General features: G+C 34.5%; 3 protein-coding genes across 5 annotated transcripts; 1 reads left to right on the forward strand and 2 right to left on the reverse strand.

Moving 5' to 3' along the window:
• Positions 1-6,718: 6,718 nt before the first annotated feature.
• Positions 6,719-8,449, reverse strand: LOC118268385 (uncharacterized). 3 transcript variants are annotated; one of them, XR_007707382.1, is made up of 3 exons: positions 8,137-8,184; positions 7,988-8,068; positions 6,719-7,888 (listed from the first exon to the last, which is right to left on the reverse strand). XR_007707382.1 is itself a non-coding variant. In XM_035582852.2 (3 exons), the coding sequence occupies exons 1-3, from the start codon at positions 8,345-8,347 to the stop codon at positions 6,738-6,740; spliced, it is 1,260 nt and encodes a 419-aa protein (XP_035438745.2). In that variant the 5' UTR covers positions 8,348-8,449; the 3' UTR covers positions 6,719-6,737. The 3 variants fall into 3 exon arrangements, 2 of the variants coding, with proteins under 2 accessions (XP_035438745.2, XP_035438744.2); XM_035582852.2 differs by lacking the exon at positions 8,137-8,184 and adding an exon at positions 8,320-8,449; XM_035582851.2 differs by lacking the exon at positions 8,137-8,184 and having other exon boundaries at positions 7,988-8,136.
• LOC118268592 (uncharacterized) lies at positions 8,218-14,076 on the forward strand. The gene is made up of 8 exons (XM_050706233.1): positions 8,218-8,365; positions 8,434-8,592; positions 8,913-9,009; positions 10,342-10,471; positions 10,965-11,049; positions 11,384-11,549; positions 11,868-12,059; positions 12,151-14,076. Exons 1-8 carry the CDS (start codon positions 8,258-8,260, stop codon positions 14,058-14,060), a joined length of 2,847 nt encoding a protein of 948 aa, XP_050562190.1. The 5' UTR covers positions 8,218-8,257; the 3' UTR covers positions 14,061-14,076.
• On the reverse strand, positions 14,022-19,868 carry LOC118268386 (uncharacterized). The gene is made up of 8 exons (XM_035582853.2): positions 19,673-19,868; positions 19,198-19,353; positions 18,090-18,186; positions 17,686-17,818; positions 16,744-16,837; positions 15,782-15,950; positions 14,933-15,478; positions 14,022-14,853 (listed from the first exon to the last, which is right to left on the reverse strand). The coding sequence occupies exons 1-8, from the start codon at positions 19,802-19,804 to the stop codon at positions 14,444-14,446; spliced, it is 1,737 nt and encodes a 578-aa protein (XP_035438746.2). The 5' UTR covers positions 19,805-19,868; the 3' UTR covers positions 14,022-14,443.
• Between the last annotated feature and the right edge of the window lie 623 nt (positions 19,869-20,491).

The following is a 20,491-nucleotide window of genomic DNA, read 5'->3' on the forward strand; positions in this document are numbered from 1 at the left end:
TATCTTCTTTTTCTGAGTAAAACAGAGACCTACTTAGTTGTTAATAAGGATTAGATTCTTTAAAGTATAACTTGTAACATCTTTACAATATTACACCCTTGTCTAACTATTAGCAAAATAAAAGACATACTGTCTAATTCTATCTTAAGATAATTATGTTTTTATTAACACTCTTCTAAAGTCGAGCTGTAGCTAAACGAAGTATGTAATAAAATCTTAAAATCTAAATAACCATTAAACTTAGCAATTACTTATAATTATTGATTAATTTATTTATTTAGTTAAAGGTAAATGGCATAGCTATGCATAGGTACGGTATAGCATTATAATAAGGACGAGATGACTATACAATATTACGGTACCGTTGATCTGGTTTCATGATGCAATCGGAAGGTGGTTGATTAAACATCGAGACTGGGCTCATTAGATACAGCCATTTCTCCTGATGACGAAGACATTATGATTAAAAGATTTTAGTTTTTTTCAACAACGTTATATGTAAATAAAAAATGCACAGCGTTGGACAAATTCCAGTATCTCGTTACAAAATATGGCGCATATTTTGAAATATCTTGTTAGCTTGTTCTTACGTTCGAGTCGCCTTAGTTAAGTCTGAACGTAATCCCCACCCTATTCCAACGACAATTTTGTGACATTGCTTATGAAACGCTCTGTGGCGTTGACTTTTCATTACAATCGTATTTAGTTAAGCTTCTCAGACATTGTTAATTATACATAATTTCGTCTGTCGTCAACTCAAAATATACCGCTGATCTTTCAAAGCATATTTTGAGCTTTGCTATTTTATTTAACAAGCGTATGTATGTGGAGGATTGCTATTGTTCCTAAGTACGATGCACTGCCATTTATTCCGGCTGTGGTTATGAGTGTAAGCTAATCATATTTATGTAAACATATAAAATGTTCACATAATAATTATAGTCAACCCTAATACTGATATTTTTATTTTTTTCTAAAATTGAGATTTAAATAGTTACTAATAATTGTCTATGGGTTATGGTTTATGTTTCTTTATACTTTTTTATTATGATTGTGTTGGTAACACTGTGGCGTGGCGCGAAATATTGAGCACAGCGTTGGACAAATTCCAGTATCTCGTTACAAATAGTTGCAAATACATAATTGTTTTAAATAATTTTAAAATTAAATATGAAAGTAAAGCGTGTTAGATACAAAACCTGTGTTTAGTTTTCATAAGTAATGATGACTATGATATAATATCCTTGAGTGAATAATTCGGTTAGGTCACTGAAGGGATAGTGGACTCACTATTATGTTGACAAGGTTGCTGATATGATGTGTCATAAACACGATGCGACGGCCGACTAATCAAAACTTTATTCACACCGCGACACGTATATACATAATATATAAGTCAGGATTTATTTTTATAGCAACAAAATGTCAATTGATTTGTTATATTTCGCACTCTTCCGAACTTATATTTCGATATTTGTTGCTGTGAATAATTTAAGGAGAATTCTTAACATACTTACTTCAAAGTAAATTGCAAAGTAGGCCTGTTTACACCCACGTGTATTTATTTTTATTTCTTGTTATTAATTCCAAAGTATTCGAAGAATTTAAACTGAATCTTCTAGATGTTGCGTTAATACACACAATTTTGGTAAATCCTAAATCTCAGTTAGCCGTAAGATTAAGTATGTTATCATAAATATCTAATTGATGATTTTCTCTCATTTAGATTAGTTTGGTTATTACCTAAGTTAGTATAATTAAAACTAAGAGCGTACTATAGAGTTGGCGTATCCATGAGGATAAAAACCCCAAAATGAATAAATAGAAAAAAAATACGACGTACGAGAAAAATATTCAACACAAAATTAAAATAAAATATTATAATCGACGTACACAAAAATACTTCTTCGAATGTGTCCGTTTAGCGTTTCATATGTACATATAATATTTGGACAAAATTCCTTGAAGCCGAAAATACGAATACGTGATCGATAATAATCGGGATTCATGTAAAGAAATAAAATGTCACAAACATTTTCAATTTAAATTACCTTTCGCAAAAACGTTACTCACGCGTCACGTAACATTACAACGCTTGGTTTAATCTCGGAATCAGATTACTGTAAATATATACTTTAGTCTCCATCCCGGTACTCACAACTCATTAATCTACATCATAGAAGACAGCTGTTAGCATGGAGCTCCTATTCATTACCAAATCACTGCGGCTTATTACTGAAATATCAGGTTCTGAACTCAACGAAGATTATTACGTAACGTAAAATCACGCCTTCCTTGATGTACGATAGCAGAGGCATTCGATATTCGATTGCACAATTGCTAATTAGCTTGCTTTTTAAGGGGGGAAATCAACCAATGACTTCTCCCACCTTAGGCAAGGCGAGGGGGACTGTCAGACTTTTACTGACTAAAAACCACCCCGTTCCTACTCCTGCTTTTCGAGGTGGAGCCCCGGTAAACCCGCTAGGTAATCCACAGCTCCAGATCAGGCATCAGCCTTACTACGCCCCATCTGTGGTAGCTCTAGAAATACATGTAATCAACGAGATTGAGTTCGCTGCCATTGGTTTGCATAAATCTAATAACAAAACTACAATTAATGAACTTAGTGAACGCCCATAATTTGTAATCGATATCAGCACTGATTTTGGCAAGGTTTGAATAAAAGAAATATTGGCAAATTCGTCGAGTATATTGGAAAAAGAACCCATGTCAAGTCGGAACGGGCTGCATGTAGTCTATACAAATATGTGTATATCTGCCCTTTGCGAGGACGAATCGACAATTTATTATTATGATACGTTATATAAATAGAAACGACTTGAATGGCTCACTTTTCCGCACACGTTCAGAGATTTTCCGAATACAATACCACCTGTTAGTAGTCAGATATTTACGTTACGTTACCTCGTTTTCGCCAGGTATTTTATTATCTAACTTACTTGTTTCTACCCGTGACTTCGTCTGCGTAGAATAGAAACTTAAGGCAGATTTTGACACACCCTACAAAGGTTGACCACACACTTATAGCACATAGTGCAGGAAGTTTTCCAAAAACATGTCTCTTTCGATAATATGAGAATTCAAATACATATTGAATGGATGACAGTATTAATAGAAAAACTTGCTTAAAGTCCATAGCACAGGCAATGATTTATTATTAATAACAGTAGATAACTGAAACGACACTAAAACTATTAAATTTGCAATCGCTGACATCCTCCATGTTAGAATATAACAGTAAAACTTTTAATGAAGTTTGAAGCAAAGCTCTCTCATGGGTAGTAGAAACATTAACTAGTCGTGAACTACGCAATTGTGAAACGATACACTAGGACTTTTAATACCGCAAGGTGCCTTATCATAAATACAAAAGAGAGGTATGATATCATGAGGGTTTTTTAGTACCTCTAAACTCTCAGCTCAGCTACAGGACTAGCTGCTTTATTACCTTTATCTCAACGACAGTTATGGCGTAACAGACCTTTCGCCTACATTACTGTATGTATGGTTACACTATATTATAGGTACCTACAATCGAAAGGCGTTCACAATTTGGATGCTTCCTCGACTTTTTGATCGCAACGGCAACTATTGAACATGTCGGTACTCTTAGTCATTAGTTTTCGCAATCTATGGTCTGCAAATAACTTAAATATGTGATATTGAGTAGACCAAATACGTAGTAGATCAGTTCCAGAATGGAATAAAATAGTGTCTACACTACTTATCATATAAATTGCACTAAATTCAATAACTTAAACAAATAAAATACATTAGTTATTTAATATGAAACCAATATATACTCATAGAATGAGCTTCAGTTACTCAGCGAAATAATCTAGTAAATCTATTAAGACATTCCGAATATACCAAAGATTTTGTGAATGACCAGATTTTTATTGAGACAAAAGGCTATCAGTAAAAGTCTTTTCAAGAAAAAAAAACATTATTTTATTACTTTCAGCCAATATCAAAAGTTCAATAAATTCTCTAAGCGTCTCGAGATTTACCTACGTAAAATAGAATTTGATGAAGTACAATAGAAACTTTAAACAAAATTGTTTGATTTGAATACATAAAAATTTTGAATAAACATTCGTTATTTAAAAAATATGAAAAGAAGCAAAGGTGAGGTGAGTGGTGCTCTATCATAAATGGATGTAACGACCAGAGAGAGCGTCGGCTTGGGGCGCGACGACTGACGCCGTCGACCTCCAGTGTTCGCAAACAAACCGTCAAACTAGACATACTACGTAAATCAAAAACGTTTATGAATCTGCTACTCACGATTTAATGACGTCATCTGAATTAGAAAATCAATGGCATTGTTGCTGCATCATTTTCAAAGTAATTCTTGAAGTCATTGAACGGTTTGTTTAATGTACCGGTTAACTTGTGTCTACTGACACGCCGACTGTCTACCAACAATGTTAGTGTAATGATTATGGTTTAACATTTTTTCGCGATTTCTACATTCCTTTTCCTTCGATTTATAGATACTTTTCCAAATTCAATAGATATCTCTTACACTTTTCTCTATAAATTATAATGGTATATCTTTTACTAAGATTAATTAAGGCAGGCTGGAGATAGGGAACGAAAATATTAGTCTTATTAAGGACTGTCATATACCACATATCTTAAAATTCAAAATTGGAATCAGCTAGAAAACAATCGTATACAATTTATACATGAATGAACTGGAGTTTTCTATAAATACCCTAAAGAATAAATGAATGAGCGAATCCGTTGTTTGAATCCGACAAATTGTTTAATCTGTTGAACTGTCTAGCTCGGATCAGACAAAAATAAAAAGCATCAAAAATCTACATCACATCACTTCAATGTCCATTAATCATCATCGAAATGACTAATGAATTTCTATTTTTAGGGTCCTTATGCTGTCTAGTGTCATTTGTTTTGGTCGTCGATTCTCTGCTTCGAATGATAAGCAAATGATAGGTATACCGTACAAACTTACTTCAAAAAGGTCAACACAGGTCATATGTATCGATTTCGGTTTGATGGCTAAACGAGCTTCTTGATTGCACTAGCTGTGTCCTTGTGATGACTTAATTTTATATTGAACACCAAGTAGAGTCTATGTAAGTGTGGGTGAGCTATGTTTCGCCACGAATGGGCCAGCTCAACCAGAGTGATACCACAGCCTTACAGAAAACCGTCGTGAAACAACGGTTGCGTTCTGTGAGTAAGGTTACTGGAGGGCCAATTACCCAATATCCGATAAGTGTCCATGGGCGGCGGCGATTGCTTACCGTCAGGTGACCCGTATGCTCGTTTACCGGCTTATTCCATTTAAAAAAACAAGTCTCGATGATACTTTTTCCAAGAAATGCGCGATCGCAGCTGGTGTAAAAGCTCGTTTCTGCTGTCAAGCGCATAAATAACAATGAATGTCAGTGATTTGTATTTCCTACTAAGACATTCACAATAGGCTATATGTATACAAAATTCGAATAACTTCTAGCAACATTATACCTACGAGTATGTATACCACATTTTTTCATAAATGGCATTTTAGAAAAACACATCCCTAATTTTATCTGAACGTAGAGTTTTTGCGCAGGTGAACGAACTTTAAATATTAATGTAATAGTACCTTTAGGTATGTGAATTTTCTTTGAAAAATATTTACAAGTCTATGTAAATATGTACTTTAGAATAAACATTTCATATCAAATAGTTTAAAAGATAGGTACGATGCACGTATTTGGATTGTTAATTGCTAGATAAGTAATTATTACTCTGGGGATCATACTAAGTTTGTGTTTGTGTGTACGTTTGTTACTCAAACACGTCAAATTGGCTGAAGAGATGGGGATGAAATTTGGAACAGTGGAAAATGATTGGAATGACATATAATGCTTTTTATCCCAGGGGCCCGCGAGCGAAGCCGCTGGCATAAGCTAATAATACAATAACATTCTCTTCATCCGTATCATTTATTCTATGGAATATATTATTGCAAGTAATAACAAGAATAAACCAGCATTTCATTGAATTATAAATAAACCTATAACCGTATCGTAGTAAGGAACATTGTCCTAAAAAAACTATATTTAACGAAGAGCTTAATCGGGATTATCAACCATTTCTACTAAGTGAGTAGCACTTTACAAGAAATCATTCGTAGGTAATGTAGGTATGTATTATTTAATGAAATAGGTCAGATACAAAACATTTTGTTCAGAACAACCCATTCCATTACACGCTACGATGCTTCTGTTGAGGAGTGCTTCGTTCGACTAAGCGCTTTTCATAATATAATTTCATTTGATGGAACCATTCCCTAAATAAATGGAATAATATTACATAAAATAAATAAAAAAATCTGTAAAGTCATCAAAATCTCATTTATTTAAAAATGTTATAGTTAAAATAAACCTGCCAGATTTATAAAGGTATATTCTATGAAGTTAGACTAGAAGTAGATGCTTATGCCTACTTGGTCATATTACCTTCTTACTAATATGATAAATCATTTTGTAAAAAACATCAAAAACTTAGCCACAAAATCAAAAAATATTGAAAGTTACTTGACAAATTACGGGATTAAATTAAAACTTTAAAAAGTACCTAACAATTATTTAATTATAGCAGCGACATAATATCTAAGTATACATATAAGCCTGTACTAAAATTAAAACGAAGCCAGTTTCAAAAGAAAATCTCATTCTTAATCATATATTTAATCAATGTAGCATTAGTGTATTTGACAACAAAATAATAACCGATAATGACAAGGGAGAGTTATTGATAATAGAAATAGACGATGAGCAACAGAAACATCTTTTGATAACTGTATCGCCATATGATTGGTTGAAGTCTTTAAACGTGTTCGTCGTTAATAAGTTCGGATTATTTGGTTTTTTATTTTCCTCGACATCGTAATCTATATTAACAAAAACTTCTCCGTTATTTCTGCATTTCTTCTTGTGATAGTCTTCAGTGTTGTCTCTATAAATTTTCCCAGTATCATCGTCATCGTTGTAATATAAATGATCGCTGCGGTGTCGACAAGGCTTATTGTGTGCTGTTACTTCTTTAAAATGGTTTTCTTGGCAACAGGTTGGCAGTACACCTGGCGCATAAGCAACGGGAACATTTGCTGGAACACCTACCGGCATGCCTCCGAAACCAGCTGGCATACCGAACGGAATTCCCATTGGGACGCCAATTCCCATCGGAAAATTCATACTTCCATCTTGTCTGATTGTCGGTAGTTGGCTTGGAGGAGTATTCGTTCGGATATTAAATATATCATAAGGTGGAAAGAAGTTCATCGTAGTGATCGAATCAGGCCTTCTTGTACAATCATGGACGTTGTCTACTTGCGGAACCTTTCCCGCCTTCTTCATACTCGGGCAAACACATTTATCACAATTTTGACAATTTTTAGATGGTAAGCTTCTCAAATCAAAAATCTTATCCTTTGAATGCTTTGATTGGTTATTTTGTTGGTATAAATACCATTTATCCAAATTTTGAGTTGTTGAGCTTTTAGGAGCATTCTCAATATCATTGAAAAATGGAAACGGTTTTTTTTCTATTTCGTCAAAATAATGTAAATATTCATTTAGATTGTCTGAATCTGAAGTAAATTCTTCTGGCAATTTCCTTTTCAGTTCTTTTCTTCCTGGTGTAGAAGTTGAAATGCTTTTGGTGCTTTTGAAAAGGGGAAACGTATATACATCTTTAATATGTCGCTTTCTTATAACTTCTTCAGGTTCCTTTTTGACAAACTTGTTCAGTGCAGGCTTTGATTTTATTCTATTTATAAACTCACGTGTTTTGGGAATTATTAATTTCGGTGTTGGTAAACTCGATAGAATGTTTCTATCATCTGCAATATGAAGTACGTTAAATTTATTTATCTGTACACAGCCACTTCACGACTATTAAAAGGAACCCTAAGTATTAAGAAAATAGATCAATTTATTACCTTGGAAATTTCGATTTTTTCTATGGTAAACATTATAGGAACCACCCAAGCTGTCCCTTTTTAGGACGTAATTATTTGTTTCTGAAAAATAAATAGTTAGCAATAAAATTTGAAACACAAAAAACATAACCAGTTATTACAAAATAGACCATCTTAATTAATGACGTCTGACAGGATTGTTTTAACAGCTCTCGACATCTATATGGCCACGACAGCCATGTTTAAACGTTGGAAAAATATATTTATGTATTGTCGTTATTTTAATTTATTATGATAATTGTTAAATTAATTGTATTCGTTTGTTGTTTCAATGGTTTTAGTGCGATTCCTACCGACTACTGTGAAATATGTCTCAATCATACGCTTTGCAAATTCAAGGTACGATTTGTTTGTGACATGTTTTATATTAACAGGCGTATTTAATTGGATTATTTATTGCTTTACAGACACCTGGACCTGGTCCGTCGTGTACGGCTTACGACCAGTCGGCACTACTAACAAATCAAGATAAATTTGAATTAATTAACAATATAAATGAAAAGAGAAACTTCGTTGCTATGGGACACTCAAAAATACTTCCACTCGCTGCCAATATGAAGAAAATTGTAAGTAAAAATCACATGACATTAAAATTAAAGCATAAAGCACATAACCCAGCAATTAATTTGTCATTTAAAATTGAACTTTAAATCTTTTGTCGTATGCAAGCTTGTACCTCGCGGGCGACGCGCCGTAAGAACGCTTGAGACGGGATATTTACCATGTTTATTTATGTCGATCGTAAGTTACGCATTGTATTTTGTACGCACTCTTGCAAGCGCCATGATTCATCCGTGATCACGGCGCTTGCAACAGTGAAGGTATAAAATTGCATCTTGATGGCAACCTCGCGGGCATCAAATAAATATTGTTCTAATATTCGCAGTACTGGTCAAATGAACTGGCGACTGCAGCCCAACGCTGGGCTGACCAATGCGATCCATCTCTGTACCCGGACAAAGAAGATCAGTGTCGAGATTTAGGTAAACAATGGCGACATACCATACCATCTAAGTACCCTATATAGGGTGACTGGTAATTAGTGAACGATATTTAAACATGTGATTGTACTCATGATTACAAACAACTTTCTCAAAGATTTTTTTTTTTGTATACTCATTAGTTTTACTTTTATCACAATAACAAAACAACAAAATTTCGCATGATCAGATGTTAGCAGCAAGGCACCCCCGCCCACGTTAATGAAATACTAGTAGATATTTTGGAACAATACGCGCGAGTGCTTTTCATGCAATTTTCAGTATAGTAGTTTTAAAACTTAGGAGAAGGTATTAAATGTATAACCCGACTTAAAAACTGGATGATCGCATTTTAACTTCTGAAGACGGTTCTCCTATTTTTCACAAAGTGTTATGTGATCCCTTATAGAATTATGAATTTCCAGTTTTCCAGTTCCAGAGTCAATGTTAGGTAATGCTAAGAATTTTAGAAAACCGAAAGTGCTCATTTGTGTTTTGGAAGAAACGTTTGGCACACCACTTAGTCAATCGTATTAATTAATAAAGGATCCTAACATTGAATTTATACACCGCTGCCTACCCACCTTAGGGTGTAAAAACATGGGTCTACCTTTATTAGTAGAATTTTTTTGGTCATAATTTTACATATTTTGCATAACAACGCATGGCAGAAACTTCATTTCGCAGAAAATCATTTGGTATACCATCATTTGTAATACATTAAAAACGCATAATTTTGTAAGTCAGAATCATCTTTAGGCATAAATTGATACGCATAATAATTGAAAGGTAGAACCATCATATTGCAGAATGTTCACTGTCAGAATCGTCTTTTGGCATAAATTTCATAACCATAATAATTAAAAAGTAGAACCATCATATCTCAGAATGTTCACAGTTAGAATCGTCTTTTGGCATACTTTTAATATCCATAATAATTGAATGACTCATCTATCACGCAAGCATGCAGCATACAAGCAAGCATGCAGCATGCAAGCAAGCAAACAAGCATGCAAGCATGCAGCATGCAAGCAAGCATGCAAACAAGCAAGCAAGCAAGCAAGCAAGCAAGCAGCAATAAAATTCTACCATCTTAAAAGTATGCCTATGTAAATTCGGACATATAAACATTCGACAAAACAATAATTATATTAAATGATTTTTATGCCATATGTATATTCGTTTAAAGAAGATTCTGCCAAGTGTGTTATGCCAAACAAATTTCGGAGCATTAAAATTCTGCCAGATAGAGGGAACCCGTAAAAACATACAATTGCGAAAAATTGTTTACATCAATTGGATTGATAATAATATACCAATTTAATAATGTTTCAGATAATGTGAAAGTCGGTCAGAACATTGCCAGTATCTTGGGTCCCTCTCCAGGACTCAGTGTTAAGAGTTTCGTCGAGATGTGGTTCATGCAAGTCTTAGAGTATATTGGAAGTGTTGCATTTTATAATGAGTAAGTTGGTTAGTTATTATACGTACCTTGTGGAATCTAGAATAAATTACCGTGCGTTTAGGTGTTTTTGCCATACCTATTACTGGAAGCAAATATAACAGCTCACAGATAGATCACATTTAGTTTTAAATCAAATTTCCGTGGTGCTTGACTGGGTTTCTCCTAGTTGTGCAGTTATTTTTGTGCCTTTACGCTTCGGTCATTCTGTCTCCTGCATTAAATTTCACTGAGAGAAGTAAAGACTATCATTTTGTGCTTCTTTTCTAATAATATCTTCTGATTTATTACGTTACGGGGTCCAAGACAGTTATTCATGTCCCTGAGACGCACCGGACTTCAGTGTTCCGGTGCTTTCATGGTTGTTCCGGTGTTCCGGTGTTGTGTCTACTGTAGATACTGGTGGACACTAAGATTTTCTCCTGTACCATGGTATTTACTTATTTTGTTTAACCTAGGTACTTTTGTCTTTAATATAATCTTTTTACAATTTCAGATCTCAGGACTACAAAACAAATTATTTAACACAACTATTATGGGCTAATACAGAATATGTCGGATGTGGAAAATCGAAATTCTATGTAAATATTAAATCATCTACATTAACAGATATTTAAAAAATATAAAAGAACCAACAGATAAGCGGGCTAATTTAGCACACGATGCCGCCACCGCGCCCGGCGCGGTACAGTATACGCACCGCTGCTATGCCGACACCGCGCGCGCTGCCACCGCGCTGTCGCCGCGCTGTCACCGCGCTTGTTTCCATTCCATTACTGGCCGCGTACAAACGTGCGCACAGTCGGGTAATGGAATTAATCAAATAGAGGAAACAAATGCGGAGGCGGCGCGGTGGCGGCGCGGCAACAGCACAGTATGTAGGAACGCTAAAAGCCTCAATTAAAATGGTTTCAGGTACATGAAAGAAATACCATAGTAGAAAGGTTAGTTTGCAACTTCGCACCAAAGGGGAACGCGCATGGAAGGCCGGTATATTCTATAGGGTACCCTGGAACTCAATGCAGAAATAATATGAAACCCGATGACAACTATCACGGACTGTGTGCTCACAAAAATGATTGTATGTTATATCGTGCTATTTATAATGAATATTTACTTTTTCTTATTCCTATGGTTTAGTTGTGTTATTTATAAACTACCTAAACTATAGGCAACCGTAGGAACGAGGGGGCTTTTTAGTCACGAAGAGTCTGACACGCCCTCTCGCCTAATCCAAGGCGGGAAAAGTCATTGAATGATTTCTGCCCCTTAAAAAAACCTACATATTTATATTCATTTATTACTAAGTTTTGTCTCTGAAATAAACAATATCATTGATTAATCCTCAAGAATATTGACACTTAACTAATTAATTGTACTACGTTTTACCTGGTTACAGTTACCAAATTAATGAGCCAAAATCATCACCCGATGAACAGTTTACTCAGGATCCTCAACTTATCAAACGACTCTGTGAAGCAAGAAATAGATCCTATCCGCAATATCCTAAAACAAAACATTGTAAATAGTAATTCTAGCAACATGCAGAGAAATCAGAAAACAAGGCACATCGTGGCTAACAAAACGAATGGTAGGCGTATTTATTTAATCTTATTAAACACATAAGCTTATAGAATATTTTAAAACTACAGATCAACTATATAAAACTGGTTGTAAATTAGTTTCAGGTGGCATGAAACGCGTACCACACATGCGCAAACAACTATTCAGAAATAATAATTTAATGAATATATCAGAAAATAACAACGAATATCATTACCAGTACGATCGTGGACACTCTCATATTTATCACGGACACGAAGCACCACAACATAACTATGAGAGTACAACACCAATGAATACCAACCCAAATTATAGAAGATATGATTATACAACTGAACCTACAAACTCATACTCTAGCACAAATTATAGAAAATTTAATCAATTCGGTCAATGTACCCGCAGAATGAGATTGAATCCGGATAATTGTGGATCCCACCAATGCACAAAAGCACCAAATGAATGCTGTCAAACCATGTGTCCATCGAGCTGTACCGAAGTATCGTGTTCTCAATTCATGGAAGAGCCACCATGTCCACATCCATATTTTCCTCTATCTCCTGAGCCATGCCCGTTGATGCAACAGACATGCCCCACGCCAGCAATTACTAATTGCAACTACCATACAAATTGTCCATGCAGTACTCCCTGTTCTACAACTGCAAGATCGTGCTGTCTTACGAGCATATGTCCAGGTATACGTAAACAAAACGATGAATTTGATGCTATCAAAACACCTAGTACATACCAATATTATGACTTGATTCCTAATGTTGTAATGCGGAGCGGAAATCACAAAATGCCGTTAGAAGTTTTATCTCCAAAGACCAAGACGCATGAGGTAGAAAAAAATAAGAAAATACCGAAACACAAAGATTCTGATCTCATACATAAGACTTTCACTGAATTCCCAAAATATAATTTACAAGGTGACGACTACATTTACCACTCGTTTGGTTTGCGAAAACGACGTCAATTGAACAAACATGTATCTGTGAAACCTTTTTGGCAAATTGAAAACCCTGGATCGAAACTTTTACGATTTACAACATTACCGAGTAATCTTAAGACAAAAAAAAGTACTAAACCAGCGAGACTAATGACTACTACAGAACCAATAACAGTTTCATTTAAGCATGACGCTTCTCATCAACTTACGCACAACAAAACAGAAAAATATTTATCCTTTGATGAACTAATGCATCTCAGAAAACTTAACCCAAAATTAGGCCGGAATAACTCTAACCTAAAATTAAGCCAGAATAACTTTAGGCGTGAAGGCGACGAGCCTGACTCGAGTACGCCAACTGTATTTACTTCGAACACTAAGTTTGTTAAGGTAAAACATTGCACTCGAAAATTGACATGTACATGGACAGCATTTACTGGAACTGCAGCTGATGGAGAAACAAACTTTGGACAAGTAGATGTCGGTAAACGGACGCTTCCTGGATATGTCGAGGGATGTACGCAAACCTTTACATGCACTCGTGAATTCTGGGATCGTAACAAAGGAAGAACATCACCAATAACTGATGCTTATGAGACTACTGATGATTCAAATGCGGCCAGACCTGATGATGGAGATTATTGTGAGCGTCGATCATTAAATGTTCAAAGAAGAAATTCTGATACAAAAAAACAAATTCCGAATGTAGTTAGATACTTTCCTTATACGAACATCCCCTTTGTGAATATTAACACAGAAATCAACTTATCTTTGAAAGGTAGTGATACAACAGAAAGTATTTTGGAAAGACATGAATGCGATTGTAATAACAATTACGGTAGAAGAAAGAGAGAGGGGGCTCAATATTTAAGAGGCTATGACGAAAAAAATACAGGAATGTCCGTATCTTACAGCGATATTTACCATTCAATATTAAATAGGATTTTCAGATCAAACCAAATAAATAAATTACGTGATGAATGTCTGTGCAACGAAGCAAAAAAATCTACCCCAACTATGTTCTACAAAATAATTATTTTCCAGTTAGTTTTAGACCAAATTGTATTCAAAATTATAACATAAATATGTAGATTGACAATGTACAAAATGTTTGTAAAAAATCTTAAATAATGTACATAATTATGATTGAAATGATCAGTAATAAACACTTGGAAAGAAGTGCAATTGAGTTGTCATGCAAACAATTTAATTCGTTAGCAAGTCTTAGTTTTCTAAAGTGAACAACATAATACATTTTTAGGATTTTTATATTGCTCATGAGATTCACAAGTGTATTTACTACACTCACGAAAGTCAAATCTCTCAAATTAGTGTTCCTATCCTTTCGCCATAATTTTTCTGTGCATTTTGTTATTATTTACAATTTTGATTTCATTTACTGAAATGTCACAAAAGTTCACGTCTGTAACTGAAGTATTAATAAATATTTATCCATTTATAAAGATCTATTCATTATTTCGGGACGTGTGAGGCTTATCAACAATGTTTTGTAAAAACTTTTTCATCACACCATATCCACTTTTATAAAGATTTATGTTATCCGGTGATAATGTAACAAGCGTAGTCGTACTTTCAACTGAGATATCGGATTCAAGAATATCGTCCAAAAAGTCATTCGTTATTGTACTCATTTTTAAATCCTCCAATACCAAGTCTGACACAGGCAAATTAACGTCATCATAGTATGGTTCTGTAGTTTCTATGTCACTATCTTCGTCTTCTTCGGGAAAAAAGTAATGTCCAGTAAAATCAGCATTTTGCTTGGCCTCCGCTAATTCAGCTTGGACCTTAACTGCTTTAACTGAAGGCACAGTTTGCGAATTTGTATTGTACTCATCAGACGTTGAAACTCTTTCTGAAAGAAACCAAATTACTTATGATGAATAACATGGATACTTTTAGAGCATATTCACTAACATTTTCAAACACTTTACCACTATTTCTGAAGATTACAGCTTCAATTAAATCAACTAAAAATGTGGAATTTACGCAATCACTAGTAGTAATTTTTCTTGTACTTGGAGATGTTTTTTTGCTGTATACTTTATTAACAAATACTGCCATGCCAATATCAGTAAACGTACTTTCTGAATAAGTACTTAAAGCTGGTGATGTGGTTGTAATTAATAAGTTTTTAATCAAAGGGTCGTTACTTAATTTTTTCTTCAATAATTCCACGAAATCATCTATAATTATATCTTTACACAAATTATGTTTTGTGCATGAAGTGATCATTTGTCTTCTATAATCATACAAATGAGAAAAGTAATCAAATGGCGTAAATGTCTCTGTTTGTACTGTATTGTCTGAAGTAGATTTTTCTGTAAATTCTGTACTATCGCTATAATATTCAGTTACAGTATTTATAACATCTGTTTCTTTTAATTTTTCAATTTCTGTAGTTGTATGTTGTCTCATTAAGAGATCAGAATCAGTGGAAACAACATTATCATCTCTATTTATAACTGCGGGATTATGAGCTGAAACAAAGTATTGATTTTATGTAATAGTTCGTAAATGATTTTGCTACATATACTGTTTAAAATAATCATCACTACATAGTCTACTACATCGTCCCGCCGTCTATATACATTTATGCTTAGATCTTTAAAATTACGCCACAATTTTTTAATTGTTTTTTTAAATAGACGGAGTGATCCAAAAGGAAGATTTATATAGTTCCGAATTTAACGCGTGTAAAGCTGCGGGCAAAAGCTTCAATCTAAGGATGATGCATTTCATTTATAAATATGTATATTACATAAATATAAACGAATACTCACAGCACAATGCTTTGTGTATTGGATCGCAAATACCATCAAAAGGACATCTGGAGCAAGGCACACCAGTAGAATAAACCGATCTATTTCGTAAATTACCTGCTGGTGCAAAATTGCATACCAGTCTGTATATTATCCTGTATCTCGTACTTATTTCATCTTCAAGACGTTCCTGTTGAGAAACAACAAAGAGGTGAGATGAAGTTAATCAGCTGTTTTAAGGGAAGAAAATCATCTAACGACGTCTCCCGCCTTGGGTAAGGCGAGAGGGACTGGCAGACTCTTACTGAGTAAAACCTACACCTGTTATACTAGCCTGGCCAGAGTCGGTTGTGGGATACAGTTTAAGACAAGTGTCACGAATGTTGAGTAATTCCAGAGTCGAGCTCGTATGGCGGTAAACTACCCACGAAAAAAAAACACGGCATGTCGTGTCGTGAGTTATATAATTTACATAATTTAGTGTGAGTCTTAATAAAGTGCACATATCAAAATGGAAAAATCTTTAATTAGTTCTTATATCGAAAAAGTATACCTTATAAAAGCATGGATGTAATCAAAACGGTGTAACTTTTGTTGTAAATTACCTATTGTTATGAAACAGCTTCCATAATCATTGAAAACAATAAGGTATTCTTAGAACAAAAACAGAACCCTCAATTAAAAACATGTTTTCACTTTTTTCACAATAGCTTTTAAAATGAAAAGCTTTTTTCGTAGTTTTCTAGAATTAGGTACCTAAGGAACTAGGTAACTGCTCATAAATTTTGTATTCGCTTGTTTTTCTAGTAATAAAAAAATCCTGCGATAAAATTTAGGATTATAGATTTTTTTTTCATTTCGATGTGTGCTTTTCTACAGTACCTAACACCACTATAACTTATGTCTTTACAGGGACTATTCTGTTGACTGCCTTCAAAACAACAAAAATAATTATTTGAAAACACATAATTTATTTGTCATACTTTAAATTTGACTCCACCGCAACCAACTTGATTGGTTTCCTCCCACATGAGTTGGGTAAAGTAATCGTAATGAGAAAGACCTGTATCCGAAGACCTGAAATGTTAAATATCGCTGTAAAAATATTGTAACTTTACCTTACGTAAGTACTTTAATATTGAACAAAATTTACGGGTCACTTTTCGCAATTTGCATTTGGTCTAGTAAGCTATAGAACTAGTAGTAGCCTTTTTTATTTGTTACTAGCTTCTGAGCGGCTACGCCTGCGTCCCCGTCGGATAAAAGTATCCTAAATGTTACTCCAAAACATAATCTACCCCTGTTCCAAATTTCATCCCGATCCCTTCTACCGTTTTGGCATGATTCAGTAGCAAACATACACACAAACTTTTTTATTTATAATATTAGTAAGACTAAATTATTTGTCCTTTCATTTATTAGTCCTATGATCTTTTTTTTAAAACTTTTATTTTACTTTTTGGCTCATTAACAATTGATTACACAGATGTAACACAGGGTTACATATATTTTTTTATAAAAATAACTTTGCCCCACCTTAGGATTTTCTCCTGTGTCGTAGGTGTAATAACAAACATACAAGTTCACATACACATGACACCCAGACCCGAAATAACAATTTTATGGATCACACAAAGAGTTGGCCGTGTGGGAATCGAACACCAAGCCAACCGTGCAATCAAAATTTATCCTAAATACTATTGCATCTTATTCAGGTAAGCACAACATGCATTATGTGCTAAGTAAGACAGGCAAATCCAAACACTAATAGCATTAATTGAATATACATAATTGTTTTATTCTACTATAATTTTCTTTTACTAATACCGTACTTTATTCAAAAAGTATTTTTATTATAACTAAAGTAACTGTACCTACCTAAGTGTGATTCAACGTATCGTATCGACATTTAAATTAAAACTTACGGCACGTATCGTGACAGTATTGAAGAATTTATATTCAATAATTCCATGTACCATACATCGACCAGGGATAGTGGAGTTAATCCAGGAGAGTTTCCATGTATGGTCGCAATATTTTGACCAACACTCACTTTACCTGAAAACAAATATAAGTAGATACAAATTAAATGTAATGAACTTTTTAAACGAAGTTTTTCTTTTTTCAATGCCAGACGTTTACTCCAGTTATCTGGTAGTTTTAACTGGAAAGTTTTCCGGGAGTATTGAAAATTGGCAATTTTGTATAATTACGATTTAGATGTGCTCTTTTCAATAAAAAAATAGCGTTATCAAGAAATGCTAACGAAATCACGCTATTGCCGCTTCTGATTTTAAAATGAATTTAACTAACAGATTTACCTACTCACCCAAATCTCGACAAGTATCTTGGATATCTGGAACGTTATGTTTGACACACTGGTCTGCCCATCGCTGTGCTGAAACTTCTAACTCTCTGTTCCACACCTAGATAGGTATCATACATATAAGATATCAATCATATTACGTAACTACTACTTATCAGAGCCCTCTCCTATCAATGGTGAAATGACTTCCATCCAGATAGACCAGTTGAAGCGATCATAAAATGAAAACAAAATTTACTTATCATGTATAAATAAATAAAATAAGCATCACAACCTCTCGATCTATATACTCTCCAATGACAACTATCTTAAGTCAAGTTTCAATTACTAGCAAAGGGAGTTCGATTTCCTCGTCGGCCATAAACGTAATCGGGATTTGCTCGACATTTGACACTAGAGCCTAGTCCCTTATTAGGTACTTAGGACTCATAGACTCATAGCTTATTGAACCTAGTTAACAATTCGGGTTATGTTTAATTACGTGTGTATTAATTGCGTTGTATTTATTCTACATACATACATTTAATCCCGTAAGGGGTAGGCAGAGGTGAACAAAGGTGGTGAGCCTATTGCCATATACCGGGCACATTTCCAGACTCCGTGCTACCACTGAGAAATTTTCGAAAAACCTAAAATGCCCAGTGATACTTCGCCCGACCCGAGAATCGAACCCGAGAACCCCTTGCTCTGCAGTCGCACGCGCAACCACTCGGACAACGAGGCAGTTATTCTACATACTTAATTATTTAAAAGCAATTAATATAACACCCTCCCCGTAAGCAAGAACTGGGTAATGTACTAATAATGCTTATGTCTAATTTGGCAACTTATTGAATAAATATAGGTAATTAATCCCCGTGTAGGGTAGTGCTTTAAAAAACAGATGCCATTTTTTATTTTACATAATTATTTTCACTAATTAGGTGTCAGGTATAATATCATTTTATATTAACCTTATAAGTACTTAGTAGGTAATTATGTTCCGTGAAAAAACGGGGGCTGTCGCTCGGGGGCGCAAATACCTACTCTATTGTAACATTCTCGATTAAAATTTTCAAGATATTTAATACATAATTAAGCATTTTATTATAATAGGCAGAAATCAATTTACCAGTTTCATCATACTTCCAGCGGGCGGTAATGACCGGATTTCACCGGCAGCGATTTTATTACGTCGGCTGTTAATTTTGTCCAAAATGTTTATTTTGTCATTTTCGCTCAAAATTGTTTTTTCGTAAGCTGTGCAGTGACTGGCTGGCTCCTTTGACTATGATAACAAAAAAAAAGAAGAAATGAGTACCTACCTACGAACAAATCCGTACCTATTCGTTACTGTTAAAAAAATTGCGAATAGGAACTTATCAAAACTGATACCTACAAATATTAAGTGAATTATCTTCTTAATCTTGAATAAAACTCTTAATCAATTTCCATTATTTCAATGCATATAGCAACACAGGCAGGCCACTAGGCCAGGTGGGATGGCGCGCGACCCGGCCCCCCACCAGTGGCCTATGTTGATTTATACCTACTTTGATGTCATTACTCTGGATGACGTTTTAAAGGACCAATTGTAAATGTCTTACCCGATATTTACACAGAGTATGCTGCTTGCTATTATTGCAATAGTCACTACCACAATAATCTTTGGCAATGCATATCGATAAAAATGTACCAGATGCAGTAATTAATAGAAATATGTTCGTTAACTCCAACATAGTTTAAGTAGATAAAAAAATGTTACAAAATGAAGTATCTAGTTAGCTCTAGATGGCTTAGACTACAGATTCAAAAAGTATTTCGTTAAGTTAGGGTGTTACCACACCAATCAATCGATACCTAGTTGATCGATGCCATTGATCGATATCGGTCGACAGTTGATCGACGAACACCGGTCGACTAAACAATCGATCGATTGCCGGTCGATGGCATCGGTCGACGTAGATCGTGTAATCTCTGCTACATTCCATCAGTTTCTTTCGTCAATCGATGGCACCTATTGGCTAATGATTTATCGATCGATTGGTGTTGTAGAAACTATCGATCGACGATCGCCCGATTAATGGGGTAGCACCCTAAGTTTCCTCGTTTGGCTCGTCTATAGGTACCTATAACCTAATCGAATTAACTAGGTGGGTACTTGCCCAGTTTCTTTGTTTAGATCTTACTAATTGGAATTTACCGAATTGGAATGTAAAGTACACATTCTTAATCTTATTGACCATACAATAAAAGATGTTTTACCTGTTATTGTAAATTCAAAATAGGCGCCGATACAAAATGGTGATATTTTTTTCCAAAACTACCTCTAACTAACAACAATATTTTTTATTGTAACTTTCGTGAGACATACTAAATTAATTATTATGTTATCGGCTTACTCACGTAACGTTTTGACGAGGAAC

This window comes from Spodoptera frugiperda, chromosome 29 (genome assembly GCF_023101765.2).
Source record: "Spodoptera frugiperda isolate SF20-4 chromosome 29, AGI-APGP_CSIRO_Sfru_2.0, whole genome shotgun sequence".
Lineage (NCBI taxonomy): Eukaryota > Metazoa > Arthropoda > Insecta > Lepidoptera > Noctuidae > Spodoptera > Spodoptera frugiperda.

Excerpts from the sequence above, each read along its gene's own strand:
- LOC118268385 (XM_035582851.2), bottom strand. The coding sequence starts at position 8,114 with ATGTTTTTTGTGTTTCAAATTTTATTGCTAACTATTTATTTTTCAGAA. Across the intron at positions 7,889-7,987 it reads AAAAAATCGAAATTTCCAAG|ATGATAGAAACATTCTATCG; the intron begins GTAATAAATTGA and ends TTCATATTGCAG.
- LOC118268592 (XM_050706233.1), top strand. The coding sequence starts at position 8,258 with ATGATAATTGTTAAATTAATTGTATTCGTTTGTTGTTTCAATGGTTTT. Across the intron at positions 10,472-10,964 it reads AGTGTTGCATTTTATAATGA|ATCTCAGGACTACAAAACAA; the intron begins GTAAGTTGGTTA and ends TTACAATTTCAG. Across the intron at positions 12,060-12,150 it reads CGTGGCTAACAAAACGAATG|TTTCAGGTGGCATGAAACGC; the intron begins GTAGGCGTATTT and ends GTTGTAAATTAG.
- LOC118268386 (XM_035582853.2), bottom strand. The coding sequence starts at position 19,804 with ATGTTGGAGTTAACGAACATATTTCTATTAATTACTGCATCTGGTACA. Across the intron at positions 17,819-18,089 it reads AGATACTTGTCGAGATTTGG|GTAAAGTGAGTGTTGGTCAA; the intron begins GTGAGTAGGTAA and ends ATTTGTTTTCAG. Across the intron at positions 16,838-17,685 it reads ATACTGTCACGATACGTGCC|GTCTTCGGATACAGGTCTTT; the intron begins GTAAGTTTTAAT and ends TTAACATTTCAG.